The 27,967-nt window shown below is 39.5% G+C and overlaps 1 protein-coding gene across 16 annotated transcripts in view; it reads left to right on the top strand.

Annotated features, from left to right (window-relative positions):
• LOC108313502 (amyloid beta precursor protein) overlaps positions 1-27,967 on the top strand; it is a 288,061-nt gene that overhangs the window by 42,942 nt on the left and 217,152 nt on the right. For all 16 annotated transcript variants that reach the window (XM_037743244.1, XM_037743239.1, XM_037743237.1 and 13 more), the window contains exon 2: positions 20,638-20,805. In XM_037743244.1, the coding sequence (XP_037599172.1) occupies positions 20,686-20,805 (120 nt within the window). In that variant the 5' untranslated portion in view covers positions 20,638-20,685. The remainder of the gene's footprint in view (positions 1-20,637; positions 20,806-27,967) is intronic.

Here is a 27,967-nt window from a genome sequence, read left to right as displayed (position 1 = left end):
CTATGAGTGAGAACATGCGGTGTTTGGTTTTCTCTTCTTGTGTCAGTTTGCTGAGAATGATGGTTTCCAGATTCTTCCATGTCCCTGCCAAGCACATGAATTCATCTTTTTTTTATGGCTTCATAGTATTCCATGGTGTATATGCACCACATATTCTTTATCCAGTCTATCATTGATGGGCACATTTGGGTTGGTTCCAGATCTTTGCTATTGTAAACAGTGCCACAGTGAACATACATGTGCATGTGTCTTTATAATAGATCAATTTATAATCCTTTGGGTATATACCCAGTAATGGGATTGCTGGGTCAAATGGTATTTCTATTCCCAGATCCTTGAGGAATCGCCACACTGTCTTCCACAATGGTTGAACTAATTTACACTCCCACCAACAGTGTAAAAGTGTTCTATTTCTCCACATCCTCTCCAGCATCTGTTTTCTCCAGATTTTTTAATGATTGCCATTCTAACTGGCATGAGGTGGTATCTCAGTGTGGTTTTGATTTGTATTTCTCTAATGACCATTGATGGTGAGCATTTTTTCATATGTTAGTTGGCCACATAAATGTCTTCTTTTGAAAAGTGTCTGTCTGTTCATATCCTTTGCCCACTTTTTGATGGTGTTTTTTTCTTGTAAATCTGCTTTAGTTCTTGTAGATTCTGTATAATAGCCCTTTGTCAGATGGGTAGCTTGCAAAAATTTTTTCCCATTTTGTTGGTTGCCAGTTCACTCTAATGATTTTTTCTTTTGTTGTGCTGAAGCTCTTAAGTTTAATTAGATCCCATTTGTCTATTTTGGCTTTTGTTGCCAATGCTTTTGGCATTTTAATCATGAAGTCCTTGCCGTTGCCTATGTCCTGAATGGTGTTGCCTAGGTTTTCTTCTAGGGTTTTTAAGGTATTAGGTCTTATGTTTAAATCTTTAATCCATCTGGAGTTAATTTTTGTGTAGGGTGTGAGGAAGGGGTCCAGTTTCAGCTTTCTGCACATGGCTACCCAGTTTTCCCAACACCATTTATTAAACAGGGAATCCTTTCCCCATTGCTTGTTTTTGTCAGGTTTGTCAAAGATCAGATGGTTGTAGATACGTGGCGTTACTTCTGAGGCCTCTGTTCTGTTCCATTGGTCTATATCTCTGTTTTGGTACCAGTACCTTGCTGTTTTGATTACTGTAGCCTTGTAGTATAGTTTGAAGTTAGGTAGCGTGATGCCTCCAGCTTTATTCTTTTTGCTTAGGATTTTCTTGGCTATGCGGACTTTTTTTTGGTTCCATATGAAGTTTAAGGTGGGTTTTTCCAGTTCTGTGAAGAAGGTCAATTGTAGCTTGTTGGGGATAGCATTGAATCTGTAAATTACTTTGGGCAGTATGGCCATTTTCACGATACTGATTCTTCCTAACCATGAGCATGGAATGTTTTTTCATCTGTTTGTGTCCTCTCTCATTTCCTTGAGTAGTGATTTGTAGTTCTGCTTGAAAAGGTCCTTCACATCCTTTGTTAGTTGTATTCCTGGGTACTTTATTCACTTTGTATCAGTTGTGAATGGGAGTTTGCTCGTGATTTGGCTGTCTGTTATTGGTGTGTTTCTTGACCTCATGATCTGTCCACCTAAGCCTCCCAAGTGGTGGGATTACAGGCATGAGCCACCACACCCGGGCACCAGCTACTTTTTAAACATTGATGTAGGTTTGTTGTTGTTGTTGTTTTGCCTCTGTGGAAGGCAGGCTGTAGTTTGTAGGATTGACATAGTTACTGTTTTATGTTATGTCAGTTGGATTAATTCAGTATATTTTGAGTGGAAACTGTATTTGGTTCAACCAGTATTTGAATGCCAGTTTTGTTCTGAGGACAAACAGAAATGCAGAGATCAATAAGACATGACTCTTTCCCCCTAAGTAAAAGCTTAGGTTGGAGTTTTCAACCTAGGTGTTATTGACATTTTGGGCCAAGTAATTCTTTTTTTTTTTTTTTTTTAATTTATTTTATTGTATTTTAGGTTTTGGGGGTACATGTGAAGAACATGCAAGATTGTTGCATAGGTACACACGTGGCAGTGTGATTTGCTACCTTCCTCCCCATCACCTATATCTGGCATTTCTCCCCATGTTATCTCTCCCCAACTCCCCACCCCCCCACTGACCCTCCCCCATTTCCCCCCAACAGACCCCAGTGTGTAGTGCTCCCCTCCCTGTGTCCATGTGTTCTCATTGTTCAATACCCGCCTATGAGTGAGAACATGCGGTGTTTGATCTTCTGCTCTTCTGTCAGTTTGCTGAGAATGATGGTTTCCAGGTTCATCCATGTCCCTACAAAGGACACAAACTTACCGTTTTTGATGGTTGCATAATATTCCATGGTGTATATGTGCCACATTTTCCCTGTCCAGTCTATCTTCGATGGGCATTTGGGTTGGTTCCAGGTCTTTGCTATTGTAAACAGTGCTGCAATGAACATTCGTGTGCACGTGTCCTTATAGTAGAACGATTTGTAATCCTTTGGATATATACCCAGTAATGGGATTGCTGGGTCAAATGGAATTTCTTTTTCTAGGTCCTTGAGGAATCACCACACTGTCTTCCACAATGGTTGAACTAATTTACACTCCCACCAACAGTGTAAAAGTGTTCCTGTTTCTTCACGTCCTCTCCAGGATCTGTTGTCTCTAGATTTTTTAATGATCGCCTTTCTAACTGGCATGAGATGGTATCTGAATGTAGTTTTGATTTGCATTTCTCTGGTGACCAGTGATGATGAGCATTTTTTCATATGTTTGTTGGTTGGGTTAAGTAATTCTTTAAGTTGGGTGGCGAAGGCCATGCGGGGGAGGCTGCCTGTGTGTAGTAGGATGTTTAGTGACATCCCTGGTGTCTACCTACTAGATGCCAGTAGTAACGACCAAATCGTGACAATCATCTTTGCCAAGAACTTTAAGTCTCTATCTAGAAACAATTCATAGGGCTCAAAGACCAAGGTGGCATAGGCTCCATGCAATTAATAAGCTTTCCCTCCTGGAGAACCACTGCATAGCTGAACAGCATGGGGGAGACTAGTGTCAGGGTAAAGCAACTCTTCACTGAAGATTGGCTGTGCACAGAAAACAAAGTGAGTGTATATGGGTGTTTGGAGATTTACCTTCATTAGGCCACAGATGGTTAGGGTTAGTTGTACACCAACATTATTCCATCTTTAGAAACAGCCATGCACGTAACATTTTAGCAAATCTGAAAAAGTCCTTCTATTCTAATTACTTAAAATTCTCATTACCTAGATTTACATGCTATGAACAACAGCAGTAAAGTCATAAGCCGGTATCTATGTGATGTCATCTTTTTTATTCTTCTCTTAGTTTATTTGAAAAACCTTGTTTAAAAAATTTTTGTCCTTACGTAAATACTCTTTGCTTAGATTTTTTGGTGGAATGTAAATCTTTCCCACACAATGCAATACCCCTTTTTCTGAAGAGCAAGATATAGATTGTACAGCTTGTTCTTTCTCTATTTTAGGGCTTATTCCTCTGTAGACATGTCAAAAAGACATCCGTGGAGGGTCAGGAAGGCATTAGCAATTCAAGATGATAATCTGCATGGTGAGAGTCCAGATAATTTTTTCCCCAGGTCACACAGGCAGCTTTGCACAGGTCTCTTAAACATCTGCTAGTTTTGAAAATTAAAATAAGTTCCCATTACTCACGGCAATGAAATGTAGATGAATTGCTCTGCCAGATTGACTCTTAGAACTCCTGATGTGATGGGGGGCTAGGCAAAGTGGGATGTTCGCTAATAAATCAGGGAAGTAGTCATTGTTTTCTTTCTTTTTCTCTCCCACCCCCGTTGGGACAAACTCGCATTCTCTAGCTTGGTCCACTTAATAATGCCTGTGGACCTTAGCCGTGAAAGTACTGTAGACTCACCCCCAAAACACCACGCCGTATGTGCTCATCCTTGAGATTTACAAGCCTTAGAATCTTCCCCACCTCCACTCCTGTTTTCTGCCTCCCTGCCCTGCCTCTACTCCTGGTGCTTCCACTTAGAGCGTCGTCTTGGCTGTGCAGTACCTTTCGGTGCCCTCAAAAATCTTTTGATTTCTTTTATAAGCAGAAGGAAAAATAAAGAGCATGATAATATGACAGTAATCATGAATATTCAACAGTGAATCCAACCTGACTTAGAGTTGTCTTTACACCAACACAGCCGTAAAATATAGCTTTTATTATTTTTTTAAGAGAGGAAGTGGCCCATGGAAGTTGTCCTGTGGCCCCTGCATCCTCCTCATACACAGGTGGGATGCTGCTCTTCTTTTGAAATGTGGCAGCAGCTCCGAGTGACTTTGCACATTGAGTACAAATTCAGGGTCATTCGAACGCTAGGCCTGTGCTACCTTTAATGCCTCCTCTCCCTACACTCAGCCTGGACACATTTCCTGCCCTGGTCTGTGGTCTGCCTTCCTTCTCCTCCTCCATGTCAAACCAGTCACTCTTCCCTGAGAGCGCTTCGATGCACCCTTGCCAGACCTCTGCATTAACAACTCCAGCACCTTTGGTTAGCCGATGTGGCCTCGTTTGTGTCTCCACCACTTGATTATATGTCCATCAAGGTCAGGGATGTTTGGGTTACCCTACCATTCCCAGCCTTGAACATGTTTACTGCCTGGGAAATGTTTATCTGAATATAAGGCAGCAAGCCAGAACTTGCCCAAAACTTAACCTAGGAGTTAAACAGCTCTGAAATCTTATCTGTGTTGAGTGGGAAGGGCATGTGTTTGATAACCATCAGCATTTGCTGGATGGCTTAGCTGTCAACAATCCGTTTCTGTCTCTTCCTCGTAGTATTTTCAGGTGTATTTTTGTACACTGGTAATTCACTTTAGGTGTTAGGTTTCACTGAAATCTCTGACAATCAGTTCTGTGCTGCTGAAGGCTTTTAGCTGCAGGATTAAAAAAAATAGTTGATTGCACGCTCGAAGTCTGACTGCCCACACTATTCGTGTAGTTCTTGGAGTCTAGTGAGATAATCTGATTTTTTAAATGTTGCCTGAATTACATAGGAATTCAGGTATGTGTTATCAAAGAATCAAGAAATTAACATTGAAATTTATTGAGCAACATAGCTAATAGATTGTCTTGCTTTTTAAGCCTTCTTGTTTTCTTAGGAGGAGCCTGAGGTCCGTGGACAAGTTGAACTATAACAGGTATTTAGGAATTGGCAAAGACAGAGGTGTGGGTGTACATTTTCTTTTCTCTGTTACGAAATTACTCTCCTGGTGCTACAATAAAAAAATTCACAGATCTCTTAGTTGGAATTTATTTTGTATTGTTCCACGTCTTTGTCAATAATTACATTTTCTACTTTCTAGTTTAGTACTGTTACTATTTTCCATGACAGGTGTTTCTTAATTGTTTGCATAAGTATTTATTGAGTATATGTGGGAGTGAGAGAATCAGGCCGGTAGCAGAGTAGGGAATGGGTCAGACCAGTGATCAAGAGGGAATAACCCATAGACAGTGAAGTAACTTTTGTCTTGTTTGCACATTAAAAAAAAAAAATAGGAATTCTTGCTTTATATACTAGAAATGTTTGATATTCTCTTTTCTTCTCTTAGATGAATACTTACAGGCACTACCATCACTAACTGCATCCTCCTAATAATGGCATCCGCATATTTTTACCATTGTCAATATCAAATTGCCTCCGATGTTATGTCACCGACAGACGTTAACATAACATCCAAGAGTAAGACTGCAGTGTAATTTTTGGCTCCCGGTCTTCTGTTCTTTTGGCAACAACTTTAAAAAAACATAGCCAAGAATATAGAGTCTTCACTGCCACCTTCCCTTCAGAATTATTTTCTCCTAGTATTGTGGTTCCTGATAGCCTTTATTCTGATAGAAATGGCAATTTGAAAATTCCTTTTGTGAATCTGAGGGCTCTAGAAAGGGAAAGCTTCTTTGGTAGTGCCTTGGTGTAAGTTGTTTAAGAAGGACAGTCTGCGCATGCTTATTAAGCAAATAGCCTGAGATTTGAACCTGGAGTATTCTTTGGTGTTACAAGACTGCAGGAGAAGAAATAATCTTGGCTTACACTAAAAGTGGTAAGTTAACAGAATGCAGTTTGAACAATGAACAAGAATGCTGTTTGAAAGTTATCTTGTTTTTTTGTGTCAGGTTAATATTCTCTGAATTTCTATTATGTTTGTAAAGAACTTTTCTCCTAGACCAAAAGTACTAGTAATAAAAACACAACAGTATGAGAGTTAGAAGCACACAGTAAAGGCCGATAAGTAAATATTACGACACCTTGAAAGGAAATAACCAAAGGATATAATGTAAATATCCTTTGTGCTTATCAAAAATAAGCCACTTCATGTTCTGTCCCTGCAATATTTCTGTAACTGTGCTAAAAATAGACAGGTAAAGATCTAAGATCATAAGTTATTTAATGCCCTTTCCTGAAAAGTAAGGAATTCTTATTTTGGATTCTTATATAATATACTTATTTATAATCTCACTTGTTCGGAGTGCAGGTGGCCTCTTACTAACTGTACATCCATGTGAATGTGTGTGCTTTTATGTGTATACATGAGACATAAGAACAAAAGTAAATGTCAAATATCTGAATTCTCGTTTCACTGAGGCTTCATGGAGTAAATTCTTTTATCTACTTGCCTGTGGTCTCTTCTAATACGACTTGGGTTAATGACCTTTAAGAAATCTTTTAATAAAATAAAAAGATTTTTATTAAAATCTTTTAATAAAATTCTTTCATTTATGCTCTTCTTCATACTGTTCCTTGAGAAGAATCTACTCATTGCAAGGACCAGTTAGTACCATTTTATCAAATCACAAGCTCATGGGCTTGTGATAAAACATACAAGTGCCTTAAATTTGGCATTGGTAACAGCAGGCTCACTCACTTGAAAAATGCTCTGAACGGCTCTGCTTCATGCTGGTAGGAAGTCAGACTGAAGTGACTTTCTAGAGAGTTTAGCTGGGCTCTGAGTTTAACGGGTTCTCAATTTTCTTATAGTTGCTCTGAGATCTTAATGCACATTGAAGGACAATATGATAACTTACCTGGAAAATTAGCATTTTGGTAAGGGTCTTTAACTTCATTAGTATTTTCATACCACTTTGGTACTAGAAATTATAAAGATATTAAAGAGTATGGACAATGTGCAATGTTTGTACCAGACCCAGAAATGTATACTGACTCCCTCATTATAGCCCAGAACTGGAAATCCTACGACGACTACTACCCATCCTGGCCTGAATTGCCTCTCCACCTGTGTTGGTTTTACAATGGCCTGAAGCCTGAAAGCTGGTAGAAACTGTATAGGAAAATAGGGTTGGGATAAATTTCTGGGCTGACAAAGGCTACGGCTCTACTGGGCACGTTCTAGTTAAATGGTAGACCTACTACCTCTTGTTTTCATTATATCCCACCTGCAGCTTTCCAAAGACTTGTTCTCTTCTAGAATGATCTGTTGGTGCTCTCTTTTGCCTGTGCTGTATGTTCCGAGTGGGTCAACATTGCAATGGGTAAATGAGAAGAAATGGGAAAAATATAAGAACCAGAAACCTGTTAAGTTCGTAATTACTTGTACATTAAGCATATTGGCGTAAGACGTAAACTCTGGAACACTTGCTTTAGTGCTGTATAGTACCACTGATAAAGTAAAAGTTCATTTTAGTGTTGCGTCCTTTTTTAATGATGAATAGGATGTTGTGTAAAAGATGAGGACCTGTGTATATCCGCCAGGTGATGAGTGAGGTACCATGAATAACATGACTGCATCCTAACTGTCCAGGTATGATGAGTGACCCCCAGAGATATAATTGCAGTTTAACTTCAAAATTATGTGGGGATACTCTATTTCAGGGCAATAAAATAAATTGTATCTAGAGCTCATACTCTTACACATACTTGGCTAGGTCTGTGCAGCAACACCCAGGTGATACTGAGGCTTTAACTTTGGGATTTGTTTGGTCCTGACTCTGTGACAGGGTGAAATTTGATATGATCTCCATGCCAGTGTCAAGTGATCAGTCTGCTTGACCAACATGCCAGAATTCCATTTCTCATCCCACTCTCTTCTCTGCATACACTCCTACCTCCCAGGGAGGGCTGGGCGGGAGCTGTGTGTGGCCCACATTTGCTTTTGTTACACAGATTTCAACACATATGGCTTGACGGACTGTGATTGCACTAGCATGAGCGTTTGGTGATGAAATTTGCATGTCCTTTGCTGGGAGAAGTATAATTACGAGATTTTGTGCTCACATAGCCGCATGTGAGGTATGAGCAGGAACATGTCTATTTAATAGCATTAGACTGCTTTCAGATTTGAAATATTTCCTTTTAGAAATACATTAAGTGTAAGCAAAATAGCATTTAATTTTTTTTAAAAAATATGCCTTTGTACAAATTGTTTATGATTTACAGACGTCTAAAAAAAATAGAAGAAAAGAAGTTCACAAAATCAATCAGATCTAAAGATTGCAAGGATTGATTACCATCTCCTTAAAAGCTTCAGCGCATGTGTTTGCAGTATTGTTCTATTTGCCTCTGCTCAGATTCTTACCAGTTGCAGGAGAACCCAAAGTGTATAGATCATAAACCATAACTGATCCTACCTTATATAATACATTAAATATAAAATATTTATGGCCAGGCATGGTGACTCATTCCTATAATCCCAGCACTTTAGGAGACCAAGGCAGGAGGAGTACTTGAGGCCAGGAGTTTGAGGCCAGCCTGGTCAACATACTGAGACCTTGTCTACAAAAAAAATTAGCCAGGTATGGTGGTACAGGCCTGTACTCCCAGATACTCAGGATCGCTTGAGCCTAGGAATTTGAGGCTGCAGTGAGCTACGATCACCCTTGCACTCCAGTCTGGGCAATAGAATGAGACCCTGTCTATTAAATATATATATAAAATATTTATGAAGTTCCTGGCTAGGTACGTGCTAATCTATGCCAGTTGAAGTAATTGAAATCTTTATTTTCCAAGAGCTTATGAAAAAGCCTAAGAGGAGATGGTAGATATGCAGTAAGATTAATAAAGAACAAATGTGTAATATGTTGTCATGTACATAACCTGTTACTGTGTTGTATATTTTATACTGGTTTATTTCTGGCATGCTAAGGGCAGTGCTGTCCAACAGCAATATAATGCACGCCACTTACAGACTTTAAAATATTCTAGCAGCCAGATTTTAAAAAGTAGTTGTTGTTAATTTTAGTCATGTATTTTATTTAACTCAATTATCATGATCATAGCATGTATTAAATTTAAAAAATTATTGTTTTTTTAACATCATAATTTTTATACTATAAAATATTTATGACCAAGCATGGTGACTGATTTCTGTAATACCAGCACTTTAGGAGACCCAGGCAGGAGGATGTGCTTGAAATCCAGTGTATATTTTACATTTAAAACGCATTTGAATTGGAATAATAAATCTTCATCAAAAAATTTGTTATTTCAGGTTCATAAAATTTATAGTCAGAAAGTAGATTCACTTACCCAAGTTCTGGACATAAATATATATATAGACATAAATATACTGCATATAACGTCTGTTTTTCAATAATGGGATGTTATAACAGTTCTTGAGTCTACATTTATATTGTGTAATAAATAACATGAAAATCTTCTCAGTCTCACTAGCCGTGTTCCAAGGGCTCATGAGCCACAGGGGTCTCGTGCCTTTACCCTGTTAGATAGTACAGGTTTAAGATATTCGACCGTATACAGTTGACCCTTGAACAATAATGGGTTGGAGTGCTAACCCCTATGCAGTCAAAAATCTGTGTATAACTTTTGATTCCCCCTCAATTTAACTTTATTTTTTTAAGATGGAGTCTTACTCTGTTGCCAGGCTGGAGTGCAGTGGCACAATCTCGGCTCACTGCAACCTCCGCCTCCCGGTTTCAAGTGATTCTCCTGCCTCAACCCCCCGAGTAGCTGGGACTACAGGTGCACACCACCACACTCGGCTAATTTTTGTATTTTTAGTAGAGATTGGGTTTCACCATGTTGGCCAGGATGATCTTGATCTCTTGACCTTGTGATCCGCCCGCCTCAGCCTCCCAAAGTGCTGAGATTACAGGTGTGAGCCACCACGCCACCGTGCCCAGCCCAGTTTAACTATTAATAGTCTATTGTTGACAGGAAGCCTTACTGATAACATAAACAATTAATACATATTTTGTATATGTATAATGTACTTATTTTTTCTCTAGCTTTCTTATAAGAATAGTTATTAAAGAAAATCACAAGGAAGGGAAAATATAAAATTCATTAAGTGGAAGTGGACCAGCATAGGGGTCTTCATCCTCTTCCTCTTTACGTTGTACAGGCTGAGGAGGAAGAGGAGGGGCTGGTCCTGCTATCTCGAGGTGGCAGGGAAGTGCCCAGCTATGAGGGTTTCCCACAGATTTTAAGTTAGAGGTTCCACTGCTTAAAAACTTTGGAAAAGTGTGAATCTCTGACCTTCTACTGACTTCAGTAATCTCTTCTGAAATGCTGCTGGTTGATTGTCCATCTTAAATGGCTTGTTGATGAGGTGCTCATCATCTCAGGATGGTTCTTTCCACCCCAAGTCTTTCTCCATCACTGTTGTTCATTTCAATGGGTACTTTCTTGTGATTTTTCTTTCACATGTCTTATGCCCTCATTTTTTTCAGATGAGCTGGTTCTGTTTTCTTTAAATTCCCCTGATACAATATTTTTTCCCCTCCAAGGTTTATTTTTTATTTTTGTTTTATTATTCATTATTATTTTTTGAGATAGAGTCTCACGCTGTCACTCAGGCTGTAATGCAGTAGCATGATCTCGGCTCTCTGCCACCTCCACCTCCTGGGTTCAAGCGATTCTCCTGCCTCAGCCTCCTGAGTAGCTGGGATTACAGGCACGTGCCACCACACATGGCTAATTTTTGTATTTTTAGTAGAGACAAGGTTTCACTGTATTGGTCAGGCTGATCTCCAACTCCTGACCTTGTGATTTGCCCAACTCAGCTTCCCCAAGTGCTGGGATGTACAGGCATGAGCCACCACGCTCAGTCTATTATTATTATTAAGGTGGAGTTTTGCTCTGTTGCTGGGGCTAGAGTGCACTGCCATGGTCTCGGCTCACTGTAGCTTCCACCTCCCGGTTCAAGTGATTCTCTTGCCTCCTTCTCCCGAGTAGCTGGGACTACAGGCATGAGCTACCATGCCTGGCTACTTTTTTTGTATTTTTAATAGGGATGGGGTTTCACCATGTTGTTCAGGCTGGTCTTGAACTCCTGATCTCAAACAATCTGCCTTCCTTAGCCTCTCAAAATGCTGGGATTACAGGCATGAGCCACCACAATGCAGACCCTATTTTTATTTTATTTTTTACTGTTTATCTGAAAATGTGACTGCATCCTTCTAGATTTTATTTGATGCAGCAGGAAATCCCGTGGTCATCTGGGGCTCTGTTGATGAAGTTTCTAAGTACATTAGCTTTTTTCTCATCTTCTCTTTCCCGCCCTCTAATACTTCAAAGAATTATTGGAAGCAATAAATAGGACGTTGCATGTATCTTTAAAAAAAGCAATTTGAGAAAGTTTCTACCTTCTGAAATAATGCTCTGCCTTGATTCTATCACTTAGTATTTTAGTTATTGCTATCAAATACATGCCTATGTTAATTTCTGTTGCCACAAAAATGCTGCAAATTTGCAAACCCACCCCAAAATTCAGTGGCTTAAAATAATTATCATTTATTATAGTCCACAAGCTCAAGGGTCAGCTGATTTTGGCTAAGCTTGGCTACATTTGATAGAAAACAGTAGAAATTTAGAAATTGAATATATGTAGAGTATATCTTGTACCAAAAATGAAGAAGAATAATCGATTTTGATTTTTCTTTGTTATATTCTGTGCTGGGTGCTAATCTTTCCTAGCTGTCAGAACCAGAAGTCATACTAGAAAATCATTTATTTGTTAATATCAAATTTCTTTCAGTGAATGCCATTCAAACCACTATCTCTCAGGAGCCCAGTTACCAAGTCTTCCACCTTCTGAGCAACATGGACTTAAATACACTAATTCTAGAATGAGATTTTAGCAAAGCACCAGCATTTGAGATTTGTGCAAATTGAGCTCTTAAACCATGTGTATATGTGTGTGTCTGTGTGTGTGTGTTTATTCTGGCACTTACCACTACATACCATACAGGTAGCTGTACAGCAGGTGTATATACAGTTGTATGTGTACATAGGTAGGTATATGTCAATTGCTGAAAAACTAGAAAATATACATTATATTAGGTAAGGGTTGATTAACATTAATAGTTGGAATGTTGGGAGATTTGGACTCTAGTTTGCAGACTCAGTTGGCTGCCTTTGATTTAAGGAAAGAACTAACTTTGGAGACATTTGTGTTTGCATTTCAGGAGGGATTTCTTAGAGGAAACTACCAAAGGTTAGTAGATATTAACATATAGTGATTGAAATTTGAGAAATGCATATTAGACATTTAAGCTGTGGGTTTTATTCCAGTTTTACTTGCTCTAAAGTAATTTTTTAAAAATCCAGTAACAAAGACATGCAAAATAGTACTGCCGTGGGGGGAAGGTACTTGAAAATAATATTCAAGATGAAAAATGAAAACACTTGGGATCTCGTACTGGGAATTCCAGCTGGCTTGTTATGACAAAAAGCAAGCATGTGCTTTGGAATAACACTCTTGATTAGACTCCTAGGCGGGTTTTGAGCCCTCTGATTATCTAACTAGATACAGAAGTGACTTATCTTGGTTTTTCTGAGTCAAATGAGATAATGAGCAAAGGTCTTAGTAGATGCTTTGATTTTTGCCTCTATTCCTTTTTCTATCTCCATGTTCACAAGGTCAAGGCAATATTGAGACAGTCAGAATAAGATAAAGATCTCATATACTCTCTCTCTATATATATTTTTCCCTTTAATGACTAAACATGTCAGTAAAACTTTAAAGACAGGCCAGGCCTGGTGGCTCCTGCCTGTAATCCCAGCACCTATGGAGAACGAGGTGGGCAGATCACTTAAGGTCAGGAATGGCAACATGGCAAAAAAACCCAGGTCTACTAAAAAAATACAAAGATTAGCTGGGTGTGGTGGTGTAGGCCTGTAGTCTCAGCTACTCAGAAGGCTAAGGCACGAGAATCGCTTGAACCTGGGAGACAGAGGTTGCAGTGAGCCAAGATCACACCACTGCACTGCAGCCTGGATGACTGAGCGAGACTCTGTCTCAAAAAACAAAAAAGCAAAACACACACAAAACTGTAAAGACAGAATTAAAGAGACAAACTGTTTTTACATCAAAGTGACCTTGAAAAGAATGTTTTACCAATGGAAGAGTACAACATTAGTCACAGGTATACATGGTATAGTATGTGTATGGTTTCGTATTTGTGTGTGTGAAGTTAAAAGAAAACATTCACCTTTTTAGGACTAAATGGACATTAACTGGATTGTAAACTATTTTTTTTTTTAATGAATGATTGGTTCTTACATTGCCCAGGTTGGCCTCAAACACGTAGCCTCGCTTCCTCAAGTGCCAGGACAACTGGCCTGAGCCACCACAGCTCCCTGTAAACTATTTTTGAGGCTGAGTTTGGTTGCTATGCATAAGATGGTATTTTTTTGTAATTCCAGTTTTATATCCATTTACATCAGCCATAGCAGTAGATGCCACTCTTTCTGGGGCCTGCCTAAATACATGCTTCAAATGTTGGCTATTTATTTCACGAGTGGTGAATAATAAAGGCTGCTATTGACGAACCTCTTGATTTCCTACCGGGCACCAGCAACAAGCATGACTTACTGGCCTTGTTATGAAGGGGGAGGACTTTTGGGTCAACCTGAGATCCTCTATCCTTTGAGTAGAAAGAAAGCTTGGTGTATCAGGTTGGTGCAAAAGTAATTGTGATTTTTGCACCAACCTAATATCAACAGAGGCCATGAAAAACATCAAGGGAGGCTAGCTTGTCATTTGAAGCCGGATCAACAGTGACCCCAAAAAGAACGTCAAATTTCTAGGAGGGAAATATGTAGATTACTTCTCCCTGAAAGAAATTGTTTTTCTCCCATTCACTTTTGTGGCAAATCATTTTTAGGCTGAAACTCAAGCTCTGAAATAATTGTACAGCAAATAGTAGCTGTGAATAGATGTGGCGACTCTCCACAAGGGTAAATAGAAACCATGTGTAGTTTCAGTCATCACATCTTATTTTTCTCTTATACTAGCTTGTCTGTTTTTATTCATTGCAAATACATGCACACACACACACAGGGGCAAAGCCTTGGAAAATTGCAATTTTCCATTTTAATTTGAGAGACAGCCTGGTCACATTAACAGAGCCCTTGACGGAATAGGTTGAATTCCCATCTCTTATAACCCAATGGCCTTGGATTTGTCCTTACCCCGCTGCCTTTTCCTCCCTCCTAGGGTCTGCTTCTGGGATCCTAGTTTTAATTTCACTTCTCTGTTAGTGATGAAATGAGCAACTGCAGATGTTCCGCTTCCGCTGGAAATACTTTTTTGGCATTTAAAAGAAAACTCTACAGATGAATTATTCCCTTGAAAGGGGTTCACTCTCAAATTTTCCAGATTATGATTCTAGAAAACAGTTCTTTACATTTGACAGTGGAGAATTTAGATGTTTTAATATTAAAATTTAAAGCATTCCTATGGGGTTAAGTTGAATTATGCCCAGGTTAAGGGAATCCTGTATTTTTGTCAGGAAACCACGGATGTGATAGAAGTAGTATCACTGCAAAGCCGGGCACAGTGGCTCACAGAGGCTGAGATGGGAGGATCACTTGAGGTTAGGAGTTCGAGACCAGTCTGGCCAACATGGTGAAATCCCGTCTCTACTAAAAATACAAGAAATGAGCTGGGCATGGTGGCATGTGCCTGTAATCCCAGCTACTTGGAGGTGGAGGTAGGAGAATAACTTGAACCCAGAAGGCGAGAGGTTATATTGAGCCGAGGTCCTGCCACTGCACTTCAGCCTGGGTGAGGGAGTGAGACTGTCTCAAAAAATAAAAATAAAATAAAATTGTGAGTATGCAAGAATCTGACTTGAAGAAGTTTGAGCTGATTAAAAAGTGCCAAATACTTCATTATATGAGGCCAGCTATTTAGACCAATGAGCAGTTGGTTCAAATGCCGAAAATGAAAACAGATGGCTTTCATTAGCCAGAAACCTGAAAATGACGTAAATTCACGGATACAACTAAGCTATGGATCTGTGCCCTCTGCTTGCCAAGCAGGACCTCTCAACCAGCAAAACAGAGAGCTCCTTGTTCACTTTTCCCTCCTAGTTGGGACCCTGTTGGGGAGGAATGCTGCCAAGCATGCTCTATAAGGAATTTTGATCTCCTGGATGATAACAGAAACTTTTTGGAGAAAGGGAACACCTTGTTTGAAAGGACAACAAGAGAACTTGCTCAAGAAGGTGGCTTTGCATTTATTTAAAAATTGTAGCAGCTGCAGGCACAGAGTTTCCAGGTTTACCTCTGCAGTCTGGTCCAGATTAGGTATATGTGTTTATATTTGTTTATGTGGTCCCCTTAGGCTCTTTTAAAGCCACTTTCTATCTAAATAGCTTTGGAAAGTCCATTTCACTTCACTATTCAGTATTGTGGCTCAAAATTTTTTTTTTTTTTCTGGTAACAAAAATATATCTTTTTCTGTTAAGAGTTGCCGCATTTTTAAGTTTAAGATGTATGTCTCTATAGTTCACAGCACTCCGTAAACAGCCTCTTGTTTTTGAGGCAATTTGTGAATGCTTCATTGTTTTTAGCTGGTTATTTTGTTCATTGTCAAGAACACTGTTTTCCCATGGGAAAGCATCTTCAGTTTTGTGATGTCAGTGGAAAGTCATTCTGTTTACAAGAATTACCTTCGTATTCAGTCTCAGAAATGCATAGACCACCAATGGCCAGTTACACCAGGGTTCTCATCTTTTAGGTGTTGTCTTAGATGTTTGCAAAGTAACCTTAACTCAGAATAGTGTTAAGAAATAAATAAAACTAAAATGAAGTACTTAAGTGGTCGTATTTCCCGTCTACTGAGTTATTTATGTTTCTTTTAGAAAAGAAAATGTTAAAAAAAAATTAGGAATAATTATCTTTAGGATGACTTTGTAACAGAGTATGCATTTTTACTGGCAGTGAATATCTGACTCAAAGATTTCAGTTTTAAGCATGTCCATATTAAAAGATCCTCAACAGGACCTTGTGTATGATTTATGAAGTCATTCCTTTGAGGCTTCACTCAGGGAAAGGGAGTTAACCCTTGGATGGCAATGTTAATCTCTTGTATGACCACATTTCCTTCTGGCTGAATGCCAGGGAGTAACAGTGCTTAGCAACCAGGCTTTGTTTCTTAAATGGGTTATTTGATGCAGTTGAGGATGCTGTGGGTTGTCTTGTTTTAATTAAGGGAGACAGGCATATGTAATGAAACTGTGGAATTCTTTGCAGGTGGGCTTCAGTAAGACTAGGAAGGCTTCTGGTTCAAAATTAGTATCTCCTAGCTGATTGCTCTGATTTCCCTGTACACACCTAGTATTGGTTTGGCAAAAAATTTTGCTTGATAAATACGGCTTTTGTGAGTTGATGTTTATTTGTGAAGGGTCTTTTGTAATGTCAAATGTAAAAAGGTCTATATGTACAACCAATTTTACAGTTTCTAATCAACAGCTTTCCCTAATTATTGAGGATTCGAAATTTAAATTATTAAACTCTCTCCACTTGAAGAATATAGAGCATGTTACTCGTCAAAATTCTCTATATATTTATTTTTAAAGTTAATATTAAATCTCATCTGGTGGAAAACCTGAAAGGAACTGAAGCATATATTTTCTAGTCTAAACTCCTATTGTTAAAATGAAGAGAGCATAAGACAAAGGGTCATCAATTTTTTTTTTTTTGAGATGGAGTTTCCCTCTGTCACTGGAGTACAGTGGTGTGATCTTGGCTCACTGCAACCTCTGTCTCCTGAGTTCAAGCAATTCTTCTGCCTCAGGCTCCTGAGTAGCTGGGATTACAGGCACACACCACCATGCCCGGATAATTTTTGTATTTTTAGTAGAGACAAGGGTTTCACCATGTTGGCCAGGCTGGTCTTGAACTCCTGACCTTGTGATCCACCCACCTCGTCCTCCCAAAGTGTTGGGATAACAGGCAAGAGCCACAATCAATTTATTAAAAAACAAAAGCTTTAAAAATTACCACCTTTTGGTAGTCATTATACACACATATGCCAACAGATGGCATTAAAAAATGAAGAGAACATAAGACAGTTAGAGGATCATAATCAATTTATTTGAAAAAAATATGTAGCACCAGGTGCGATAGGTCACGCCTGTAATCCCAGCACTTTGGGAGGCCAAGGTGGGCGGATCACAAGGTCAGGAGTTCCAGACCAGTCAGGCCAATATGGTGAAACCCCATCTCTACTAAACCTATTAAAAAATTAGCTGGGCATGGGTGGCACATGCCTGTAATCCCAACTGCTCTGGAGGCTGAGGCAGGAGAATTGCTTGAACCTGGGAAGCGGAGGTTGCAATGAGCCAAGATCGCACCTCTGCACTCCAGCCTTGGCGACAGAGCAAGACTCCGTCTGGAAAGGGGGTGGGGGGTTAAAAACCTACCACTTTTGGTAATCAGCATACACACATATGCCAACAGATGGCATTAAAATATCTGTAAAGTCAAGGAGCAGGGAGGATGACAAAGTGAAGAACAGAAGAAATAAAAGGAAAGCAAGTCAATAGAGGCAAAAAATGAAGAAGCATTTACTTGGTTTGTCAGGTAGGGTGGCCCGTTGTATTTTGCCAGAAGCATTCCTGGTTTTAGCATCAAATGCCTCAGCACATGGCAGCTGACTCCCTCACAGTGAGTGATCCCTGAGGGCAATGAAGAACTATGATGCCCTTCATGACCTTATTTTGGATGTTACTTATCGTCATTCCCTTCCTGACGTTTCTGGTAGCAAAGGTTTGTTTTTAAAAGAGTTGCAGCATTTTTAAGTCTTAATAAGTACGTCTTTGGAAGTTACACCATCATCATTTCTGCTGTACTCAATTTGTTGCACAGACAAACCCTGATACATTGTGGGATTGTCCAAGGTCCATGAACAGCAGGAGGCAGGGACTCCTTGGAGGCCTTCTTGGAGGCTGGCTGCCATAGGGAAAGAAATTGTCAATTAAATGCTCCTTTTGAGGAGGAAATGGAATCAAGGGCAAGGCCAGGCACGGTGGCTCATGCCTGTAATCCCAGCCCTTTGGGAGGCTGAGGTGGGCAGATCATGAGGTCAGGAGTTTGAGACTGGCCTGACCAACATGGTGAAACTCTGTCTCTACTAAAAATGCAACAGAATTAGCTGGGTGTGGTGGCATGTGCCTGTAATCCCAGCTACTTGGGAGGCTGAGGCAGGGGAATTGCTTGAACCAGGGAGGTGGAGGTTGCAGCGTCCAGCCTTGGGTGACAGAGTAAGACTGTCTCAAAAATAAATAAATAAATAAATAAATAAAATAAAATAAAACCGACAGTACACCACTTTCCTTAGACATTGTAATGAACAGATTATGGATAAACAGAGGTACAGAGAGAGTTTGAGGTAGAGAGGAGGAGATTAAGTCAACAAAATATATTTATCAGCTATGGTAAAGGCTCATTAGTGTCTCCCTACAGTTAGGGATAAGGTAGCAACATGCTGCCAAGACTGGAAATCTTCAGGACAGGAATGAATTCGGAAGGTGAACAGAATAAAGTACTGTGGGAACAGTGGTGTTCCATGAGTGGCTTGTACGTTCCTTACGGGCAGGGCCCTCCATAGCATCTAAGGCAGGGCCTTATCCACAGGTATCTGATTATTATTTGACTTTCTTTAACATTTTTGCAATGTTATTATGTGTACTACTTATTTCAGTATGATTGGCAACATTTGCATTTTGATTTCTAAGATCAAGACAATTTCTTTCCTCTTAATCCCTCAGGAAGGCTGCGAAATTTAAATTTATAGAGCATTAGCCTGCTGTTTTGCATCTATCAGAGAATGAGACCCCCCAGTTTCATGGAAATCACAGGAGTGGCAAGGGGCTCAGATGGAGGAGTTGAGGGGTCCCAGCTATTTCTGCAGGTGATCTAGGTATTTGGGCATCAGCTGCTTTTACTTAGCCATCTGGCAGAATGTAAAGGCAGAATTTTGTTAAATATTGGAAAAGTTAATTGAAAACGTGGTTCTAGAGATTTTGCCAGCAGCTTCTACACTCATGACTTGGTTCAGTGTAAGGACCTGTGTGTGTGTTTTTTGTTGTTGTTGTAAGGACTTAAGTCCTTTGCTGTGTTTGGATGAAATATGTGCAAAAATAACTAAAATGGCCAGATATATCTTATTTTACATTTTTATGGGAAGAAATGTTGCAAACTATTTCATTTCTTCAACTGAAATTCCTCAGTGCAATTTTAATTGGTGTTTTTCCTCCTGTGGACGGTTTTTAGGAGTGATATAAGTTATCATGGAATCACCCAGTTCTTGAATGTGTGAATGAATGGCTTCTGTTGGAAGTTAATTCTTCTTGGCATGGATGTCTCACATTTCCCCAGCAGCTGGCTTTAACAAGGGAGGGCCTATCATGATTAATATGCCTTCTGATTCCTTGATTTAAGTAATACCTTTACTCCTGTGGATATGCTTTCCATCTCTTGCCAATTTTATTTTTCTTTTTGAGATACCAGAACCTATTAAATGATGTAGTACAGCTATTTGAGGACTTCCATTTTCTCTTTTAAAAATATTTTGTAAAGGTAATACCTGTACACAGAAGGGTTTGAAAATCCAGAAGGCACCCTTTTTCATGAAGTTATTTTTGTGAAGTGATATATTGCCTGCAATGGTAATGCCCTCATTCGCTACTCAATAGGTACTATGCAGAGCTCCCGATGAGAAATTGTTGGCTCCTTGCAGTTGATTGGGAGAGGGGACACCAGTACCCTTAGCAGACCTCTGAAGAGCTGAGAGAATGATAACCAGAAAATATTCTGGGGAAAACCAGGTGGAATTGCCAGCATATTACGTTATATTTGGGGATGTTGAATTCTACACTGAATTTCTCGTTCAGAATCATAATGCATTCACTTGCTAACTAACAATGCCATGCTCTCAGTCCTGAGAGGTGGCACACAATATTACTTTCAGGCACAGTCATCAGGCAGGGCCTGGCAGGCATTGCTCTGTGTGAGTCAGCTGGAATGTGGTAGCCTCCACAGTTATTATATTTATTTTAGAAAAATGTCTTATTTGTTGTCAGAACTTTTCGGCAGGTACCACAAAATCTGATATGGGAAAATGTATAAATTTTTCATGAATAAATCCCTTTCAGTATTGGTAATTTTCTTCTCTATTTTAGTGTAAAAGAAAGCACTATTTTATAGGTAGCTAGAAATGTCTGTGGCCTATATGATACTTCATCTAAAGGAGTGCTGAAGACAGGGCTGATTCCTAATTGAGAATTAGCAAGAATAGAACTCTTTTTGATACTTGGCCCTGTTCTTCTCCCCAGCCTCTGCTTTGGAGCGATGGATTCTATAACTAACTGAACCTTCTTCTTTCAGGTACCCACTGATGGCAATGCTGGCCTGCTGGCTGAACCCCAGATTGCCATGTTCTGTGGCAGACTGAACATGCACATGAATGTGCAGAATGGGAAGTGGGAGTCAGATCCATCAGGAACCAAAACCTGCATCGATACCAAGGAAGGCATCCTGCAGTATTGCCAAGAAGTAAGTCCTGGCTGGTGGCCAGCAGTTCACATTGGATCACATGCATTCCTTTTTGAAAAATTTAACTTCTTATATTTTGCATCAGTTTTTTAACCCTTACAGTAAAAATCTTGATTCCTAATGATTGACCATACCATGAACATATGTATTTGTATTACCCTACTATATACCTCTAAATGTTTCTAAAATTATGATATCATATTATGACCATCACTAAACAGTAAAGTTTAGGATGTCTCAGCACATATTTCTTTTTTCTCACTCTGTCGCCCAGGTTGACGTGCAGTGGCATGATTACGGCTTACTGCAGCCTTGACCTCCTGGGCTCCCGTGACCTTCCCATCTCAGCCTCCCAAGTAGCTGGACTACAGGTGCATGCCACCAGGCCTGACTGATTTTTTTAATTTTTAGCAGAGACGGAGGTCTTCTTTTGTTGGCCTGGCTTGTCTGAAACTCCTGGGCTCAAGTGATCCTCTGCCTCGACTTCCCAAAGTACTGAGATTACAGGCATGAGCCACCATGCCCAGCCCTCCACACTTCCTTTTATCTTTAGTATATATCTCACCATGGCTCTATAGTCAAGGTCTTAAGAGTTAAAAGTGCTAGAATTTTTTTTTTTCTGTTACCAGCTTGATATATTTTACTTCATTTATATCTGTTTGTATTCTGTTAGATTTTAGTTTTTTCCTCCCTTATTAATTTTACGTTTTGACTATCCTGTTCTTTAAAATGTTATACTCAGAAATCTCACTTTTCACCCATTCTGTATTGATAAACATTTTCATTGTTCCCGACCCATTTTTTTGGCAAAAGAAAGTACACATTTTTACTTCTTGTAGAAAAAAAAAAAGTGAAAAGTGCACTGTTCTGCACTTTGCTTTTTTTTAAACTTAACTTTATATCCTAGAAATCATGCCCTCCCAGTTTTCGGAGATCTTCATTTTTGTTTAATTCTTTGTAGTCTTTTTGCTGTTACTATACAGGCTGCTCCTTTCTTGTTTGATTTAAAATAGCTGGAGTTCCAGGCATTTTATCTCACACTTCTTAGATAGTTTATCTCTTCTAGGACATGTGACTGCATCTTAAGAACATTGGAAGTAATTAGTCTTATGCTTGTTGGCAAAGCAAAATTCTTGACACTCATTATAAACAGCAGATAGCCTGGCAACGTTTTCTTTTGTTGTAATCCTGTTTGTACTAGAAATTTTTCTTTAGCCTACTGGATAATGAATGTTTATTGTTTAATTAACATTACTATTACTATTAGAATCTTTTTAATTTTAAATTATACATTCTAAAATATTAAAAGGTCTAATTTGTTTTGATAGCACTCTGTTTAAAGGACAATCTAATTAAAAGCAAAAGCATTTCTAACATCACAATGTATTACATATTAAGTAATTTTTATCTTGAAAGGAGTATGAACCATGATGTGAAATGATGAATAGTGGAAATCACTAATACTGAAGTTCATTATATGTATTTTTACAAGAACATTCTGTGTGCTGATTTACTAAGTATGGGTTGATAATAAATCAGCTTTTGCCTGGGTATGACTTTTATGAAGTATCCATTTTAGAAATAATACTCACATTCTATTAAAGAGTTCTTGTAGCACAATTTTGTAGATACGTTATAAATTTTATAAATCACTACTCTGCGCCTACTTACATGTTTTTGATACCATTTTATTTTTTGGATATATGCATACTGATTATGTATTCTAAGTATTAAATCGACTTTTTTTAAAGGCTAGAATTAAAATTTAGTTTATAGCATTGACCAAATTGTCCTTTTCTGGTGAGTCGACTGTTTTGGTACACGTCTCATAGTTTGCATCTAAGTTTTTCCTCCCTTAGTTTCACGTATGAGTAACCAGATGTTTTCACATTTGTACGGTGGCCATGCAAAAGTTACTCTTTTTGACCCCGGGAACACCCCTCTTTCCCATTTCCCTTAGAGATCCTTCTAATGCCTGGTTAGCTTTACTTTCTGTTTTAGCCTGTTGTTTGTTCCAAGTTGTATTAGTCTGTTCTCATGTTGCTATAATAAACTACCTGAGACTGGGTAGTTTATAAAGAAAAGAGGTTTAATTGGTTCATGGTTCCAAAGACTGTACAGGAAGCATGGCTGGGGAGGCCGCAGGAAGCTTACAACCATGGCAGAAGGTGAAGGGGAAGCCGACACATCTTCACATGGCAGGAGCAAGAAAGAGAAAGAGTATGAAAGGAAAGGTGCTACACATTTTGAAACAACCAGATCTCATGAGAACACCATCACGGGACAGCACTGGAGGGAAGGTGCTTACCTGTTAGAAACCACTCCCGTGATCCAGTCACTTCCCACCAGGCCCCACCTCCAGCACTGGGGATTACAATTCAACATGAAATTTGGTTAGGGACACAGAGCCAAACTGTACCAAAGGATTAAGCCACAGAGTGGTTTTTCCAAGCCCTGGGCTTTACCAGATTGTTGGTGGCCACCATGAGTGGAGAGAATTAGCCCTTTGCTGTCACCTTCCTCTTGCAATTCTGGTATTATCTATCCTCCTCTGCCTACCACCCACCCACGGAAGTCTTGCAGGATGATATACACCAGCCAGATTCTTATACATTGGCTCCATAAATAAGAAAGAGCCAAAACATCATACCTTGTGAGCCATTTTAATGGATTTGGTCTTTATTTTGTAGCAACAGGAATTCATCAGACTTTAGTTTTTCTAAGAGGAAGAGTGAGTGTAGATTTGCATTTAAACAAGTCACCCTCTTGCTTTGTCACTATGTCCCTACCGTATATCTTCATTCTCCCAGAGACTGCCATGCTGCAGCCTCTAGCCCTGTGCTGTCCATTACTGTAGCTTCTGGCCCCATGTGGCTGTTTGGCACTTGAAATGTGGCTAGTGGGAACTGATGTGTGCTGTAAGATGAATACCAATTCTCAAAGTTAAAATGTGAGAAAACCTGTAAAATGATCACATTCACTTTTATATAGATTCAACATTGAAATGGTTATGTTTTAAATATATTGTTAAATACATCATAAATGTTACTGAGTTGTAACTATGCAATTAAAATTGATTTCACTTGTTTCTTTTAACTTTGCATGTGGCAGTCAGGAAAATGGGATTCCATAGGCAGTTTGCATTCTGTTTCCATTGAACAGGGGTGTTCTCTGGGCTATCCCAAGCCACCAGTGACTCTGGGCCGTAAGGGTCTTAGATCCCATGATCTGGCAAGTGGGAGAGGGAGGTAGACATGAGGAGTCCCTCCAAACCTTCCACCAGAGCTCCACTACAAGTGCAAGTCAGGGAACAAGGCTTGTTTTGGGCCCTTTCAAATACATATTTCATTAAATACATTTTGATGTAAGATGATGATACACCTTTTCCAGAGTCCTGCCATGCCCTCTTCCTCCTCAGACATATGTCTCTGGGTACTAAGGGTGCAATGATGAACCTCACAAGGCCTATTATTTAAAGGGTGAGAAAAGCTTGTAAAATCATAATTTTAGCAATCTAAAAACTGACATGGTGACAGTGACACTAATACCACCAGACCATCACTGATCATTCACAAAGGGTCAGCTACTACGCTAAGTGCTCGCACTCATTTTTGCCCACTCAGTGACACCTGTGGGGAAGAACCCAAGGAAAGCACCTTGGGGAATTCGCAACATTTAAGGCAAGCAGAGAAACTGCACCATCCATGGAGATGAGCAGTGGCCAGAGAGAGAGGATAGGAAGTAGGAGGTGTTATATGCTGGGAATCAAACTATGTAAATTTTTAAATGAGGGAAACAATAAGAGAGCAAGCATGATGCAAACAGAAAGCAGTTGAAGTGTAATTTTTGACAAGGTAAAATCATGTCTGTCATGCAGACTGAACACATGTCAAATATTGTATTCAATTCATTAATAAGATGAATGGTAAGTTGTTAAAACTGGTTTGTTTCGACTTGGAGAGATTTAAAATTCCCTCCCCAGCACACTTGATTTGCATAGCTATGAACAGGAATCATCTGGAATGATCTGGAATACCATGGAATTATTTCCATGGTACAGGAACCCTTGCACTGCTATGAGATATCTGCAGTATCCACCCCACCCTTACAGAGTTGTAAGGGTGCAAAATAGCTTGTATGGATGTAAGTAATAAGAGTGTAAGAGTTTTAAGGATGTAAGTTGTAAAATAGCTTCTTTAGTAGCAAGTCAACCAGAGGAATACGCTGTAGAATAAGATAATCCTTTCCCTACCACCCTCAGGATTGGAAAGACACCTGCTTTTCACTGCTAAGACACCCAGAGCTGTGACAAAAGACATTTCTATTGTTTAAGCCATTCACAGTAACGCAGCTTAACATTTTGAGCTAAGACAAAGACTTACTATGGCTTCTGTAGGCAAAAGCCCTACAGACCGAAAGCATTGTGAGAATTAACATTTCTAGAGATCATGCCTTACGGTAAATTTTATCCAACACTTAGCTCTGACCTAGAGCATGCTAGTCATCATTAGGCAGATGCTTCTGGATGGTCTGTTTCTGGCACAGAGACTGGAGCGGTATGGGCAGGGCCTCTGTAACCATGTTGTGCTGAGAAATCCTCCCGTAAAATAGAGCCTGTGCTTTCCTTTTGCAGAGACCATTTATTTCCATTGATAGAATTATTATTATTATTGTTATTATTTTTTTTATGAAATCTCACTCTCTCGCCCAGGCTACAGTGCAGTGGCATGATCTCAGCCCATTGCAAACTCTGCCTCCTGGATTCAAGTTCAAGTGATTCTCGTGCCTCAGCCTCCAGAGTAGCCGGGATGACAGGTGCATGCCACCACACCTGGCTAATTTTTGTATTTTGGTAGAGAAGGGGTTTCACCATGTTAGCAAGACTGGTCTTGAACTCCAGTGATTTACCCACCTTGGCCTCACAAAATGCTAGGATTACAGGCATGAGCCACCTTGCCCAACCTTCCATCGATAGAATTCTAAAGAGGTGTTTTTTAGGCAAGAGTTGGCAGAGTGCTGGCCCATAGTCCAGATTTGTTTTCAGTTGATTTTTACCCACTTCAAATGCAGAGGCCATGATAATTCAATAGTAAAGTGATAAATCCATGGTATGACTTAAAATATTTGGTTGTAATATCACAAAGTATGCTTCCGGAACACGTTAAGCACACAAGATCCTTATATTGTTCTTTTTGTTTAGTGTTTAGGGTAGTTTGTATGAATCATAGATGACCACAACAGACCCTCAGTTGTTATTTTCGTCTGGCAGTCTTTGTTAGAAAAAAGTGCCTTTCCTCTCTTCTATACTAGAAGCAAAAGGCGTCTCTCATAGCATCATGGAAACAACTCAAATATGACTACATCAATTATTCATCTTTTTTTTTTTTTTTTTTTGAGACAGAGTCCCACTCCGTCAATCAGGCTGGAGTGCAGTGGTACAATCTCGGCTCACTGCAACCTTTGCCTACTGGGCTCAAGCAATTCTTGTGACTCAGCCTCTCAGGTAGCTGAGATTACAGACACTTACCATCGCACCCGGCTAAATTTTTTATTTTTAGTAGAGATGGGGTTTCACCATGTTGGCCAGGCTGGTCTTGAACTCCTGACCTCAAGTGATCCGCCTACCTTGGCCTCCCAAAGTGCTGGAATTACAGGCATGAGCCACTGTGCCTGGCAGTTATTCATCATTTAACAGCACAAAGTGGTCACTTGCCTTAATGAACTATTACAATACTGAAATTTTGGCCTGAGGAATTTATAAATATAAATAGAACAAAACAAAAATAATATTCCCCTTGAAACATATGCTAAAATCTAGGGCTAAAAATTAGAATTGTTGGATTTTATTGTCCTGTTTCTTTGGGATGAAATGAAGTTTTCAAAAAACATAGTTTTATTTAAACCAAAGGCTTTGGGAATTGAGAAGAATAAAGGAAGTGCTCTTCAATTCTGCATCTCAAGAATGTATTTCTTCCCAAATTTAATACAGGCAAATGTCAATATTTACTGGGCACTGTTAGGATTTTGTGTCAGGTGCTGCTGAGTTGCTGAATAGGACCTTATAAATGTATTAATACAATAAAATTGTGAAGAAAATTTAGAAAACTGCCAAGGTAGAATGAGGTTACAAATTAGAGGGTCTTATTCTGGAGATAAGAATAAGCTATGGGAGATTTTTAGCATGTGTGTTTTGTGGTCAAGACACTCTTAGAAAAATTAACTTGTTTCTAAGAGTAGGTTAGATTGGGGAGAGAAGGAATTCAAATCACAAATAACAGTATGAAAAGCATTGTGAGAGATTATCCTGTCCATCCTGTCACTCGTGATACCCTGAGGTGCTGTATTAAGGGCATCATTGCTCTTTGACACCCGAGCAGTCCCAGAAGGCTGCGTCTTCAGTCTTTAGACCGTGTCCTCACAGTCTTAAGCCATGTCCTCGCTTTATGGTAGAAGAACGCAGGCAAGTGTTACATATTGTCAGTTAAACAAGAAATTGGATGAGTCCCCATACCATTCTTCCTCTTTTAAAGAGAGAAATTGAAACAGGCTCCTCCAGCCTCTGTATTCCTATTAATAACATGCAGTGCACTTCCTGGAGCTAGCGGCTTCCTAAAGGTGTTGATGTCTCTGGTAACTTATACTGTGGGGCAGGTCTCTGGAGGGAACTTTGAACAAGGTAAGCCTCAAATACAGGCAGAGATTTCCAACTGGGAAAGTTAGACAGGTGAACGTGGCTTTGTTTATAATCTTTTTATTGAATCATGGGTATATTCTCTTTTTTCTGTTTTATTTTCCACCCTTTTATAATATCTATTCTCTGCCACTTTAACCTTCTGTCTTTAAATGAACACTTGTTTGTCTGTAGTAATAGGATCAGCAAACAAAGGACAGCAGTGCCTGAACAAAGCAAAAACTGCTGTTAGATGAGTTGAGCAAAACCATTTCCCTTGCCCAACTTTCTACTCTAAAATACCTAACTGAACATGGGATTCTCAGACAAGAATTATTTCTCAACCTTTCTTTTTTCATTCTTTTTTTTTTTTTGAGACTGAGTCTCTCTCTGTTGCCAGGCCCCAGGCTGGAGTGCAGTGGTGTAATCTCGGCTCACTGCAACCTCCGCTTCCTGGGTTCAAGCAATTCTTCTGCCTCAGCCTCCCAAGTA

The sequence above is a fragment of the Cebus imitator genome, unplaced genomic scaffold, assembly GCF_001604975.1.
Source record: "Cebus imitator isolate Cc_AM_T3 unplaced genomic scaffold, Cebus_imitator-1.0 Scaffold138, whole genome shotgun sequence".
Taxonomy (NCBI): domain Eukaryota; kingdom Metazoa; phylum Chordata; class Mammalia; order Primates; family Cebidae; genus Cebus; species Cebus imitator.
The sequence above is the reverse complement of the archived record's forward strand: the minus strand, read 5'-3'. Positions and strand labels throughout refer to the sequence as shown.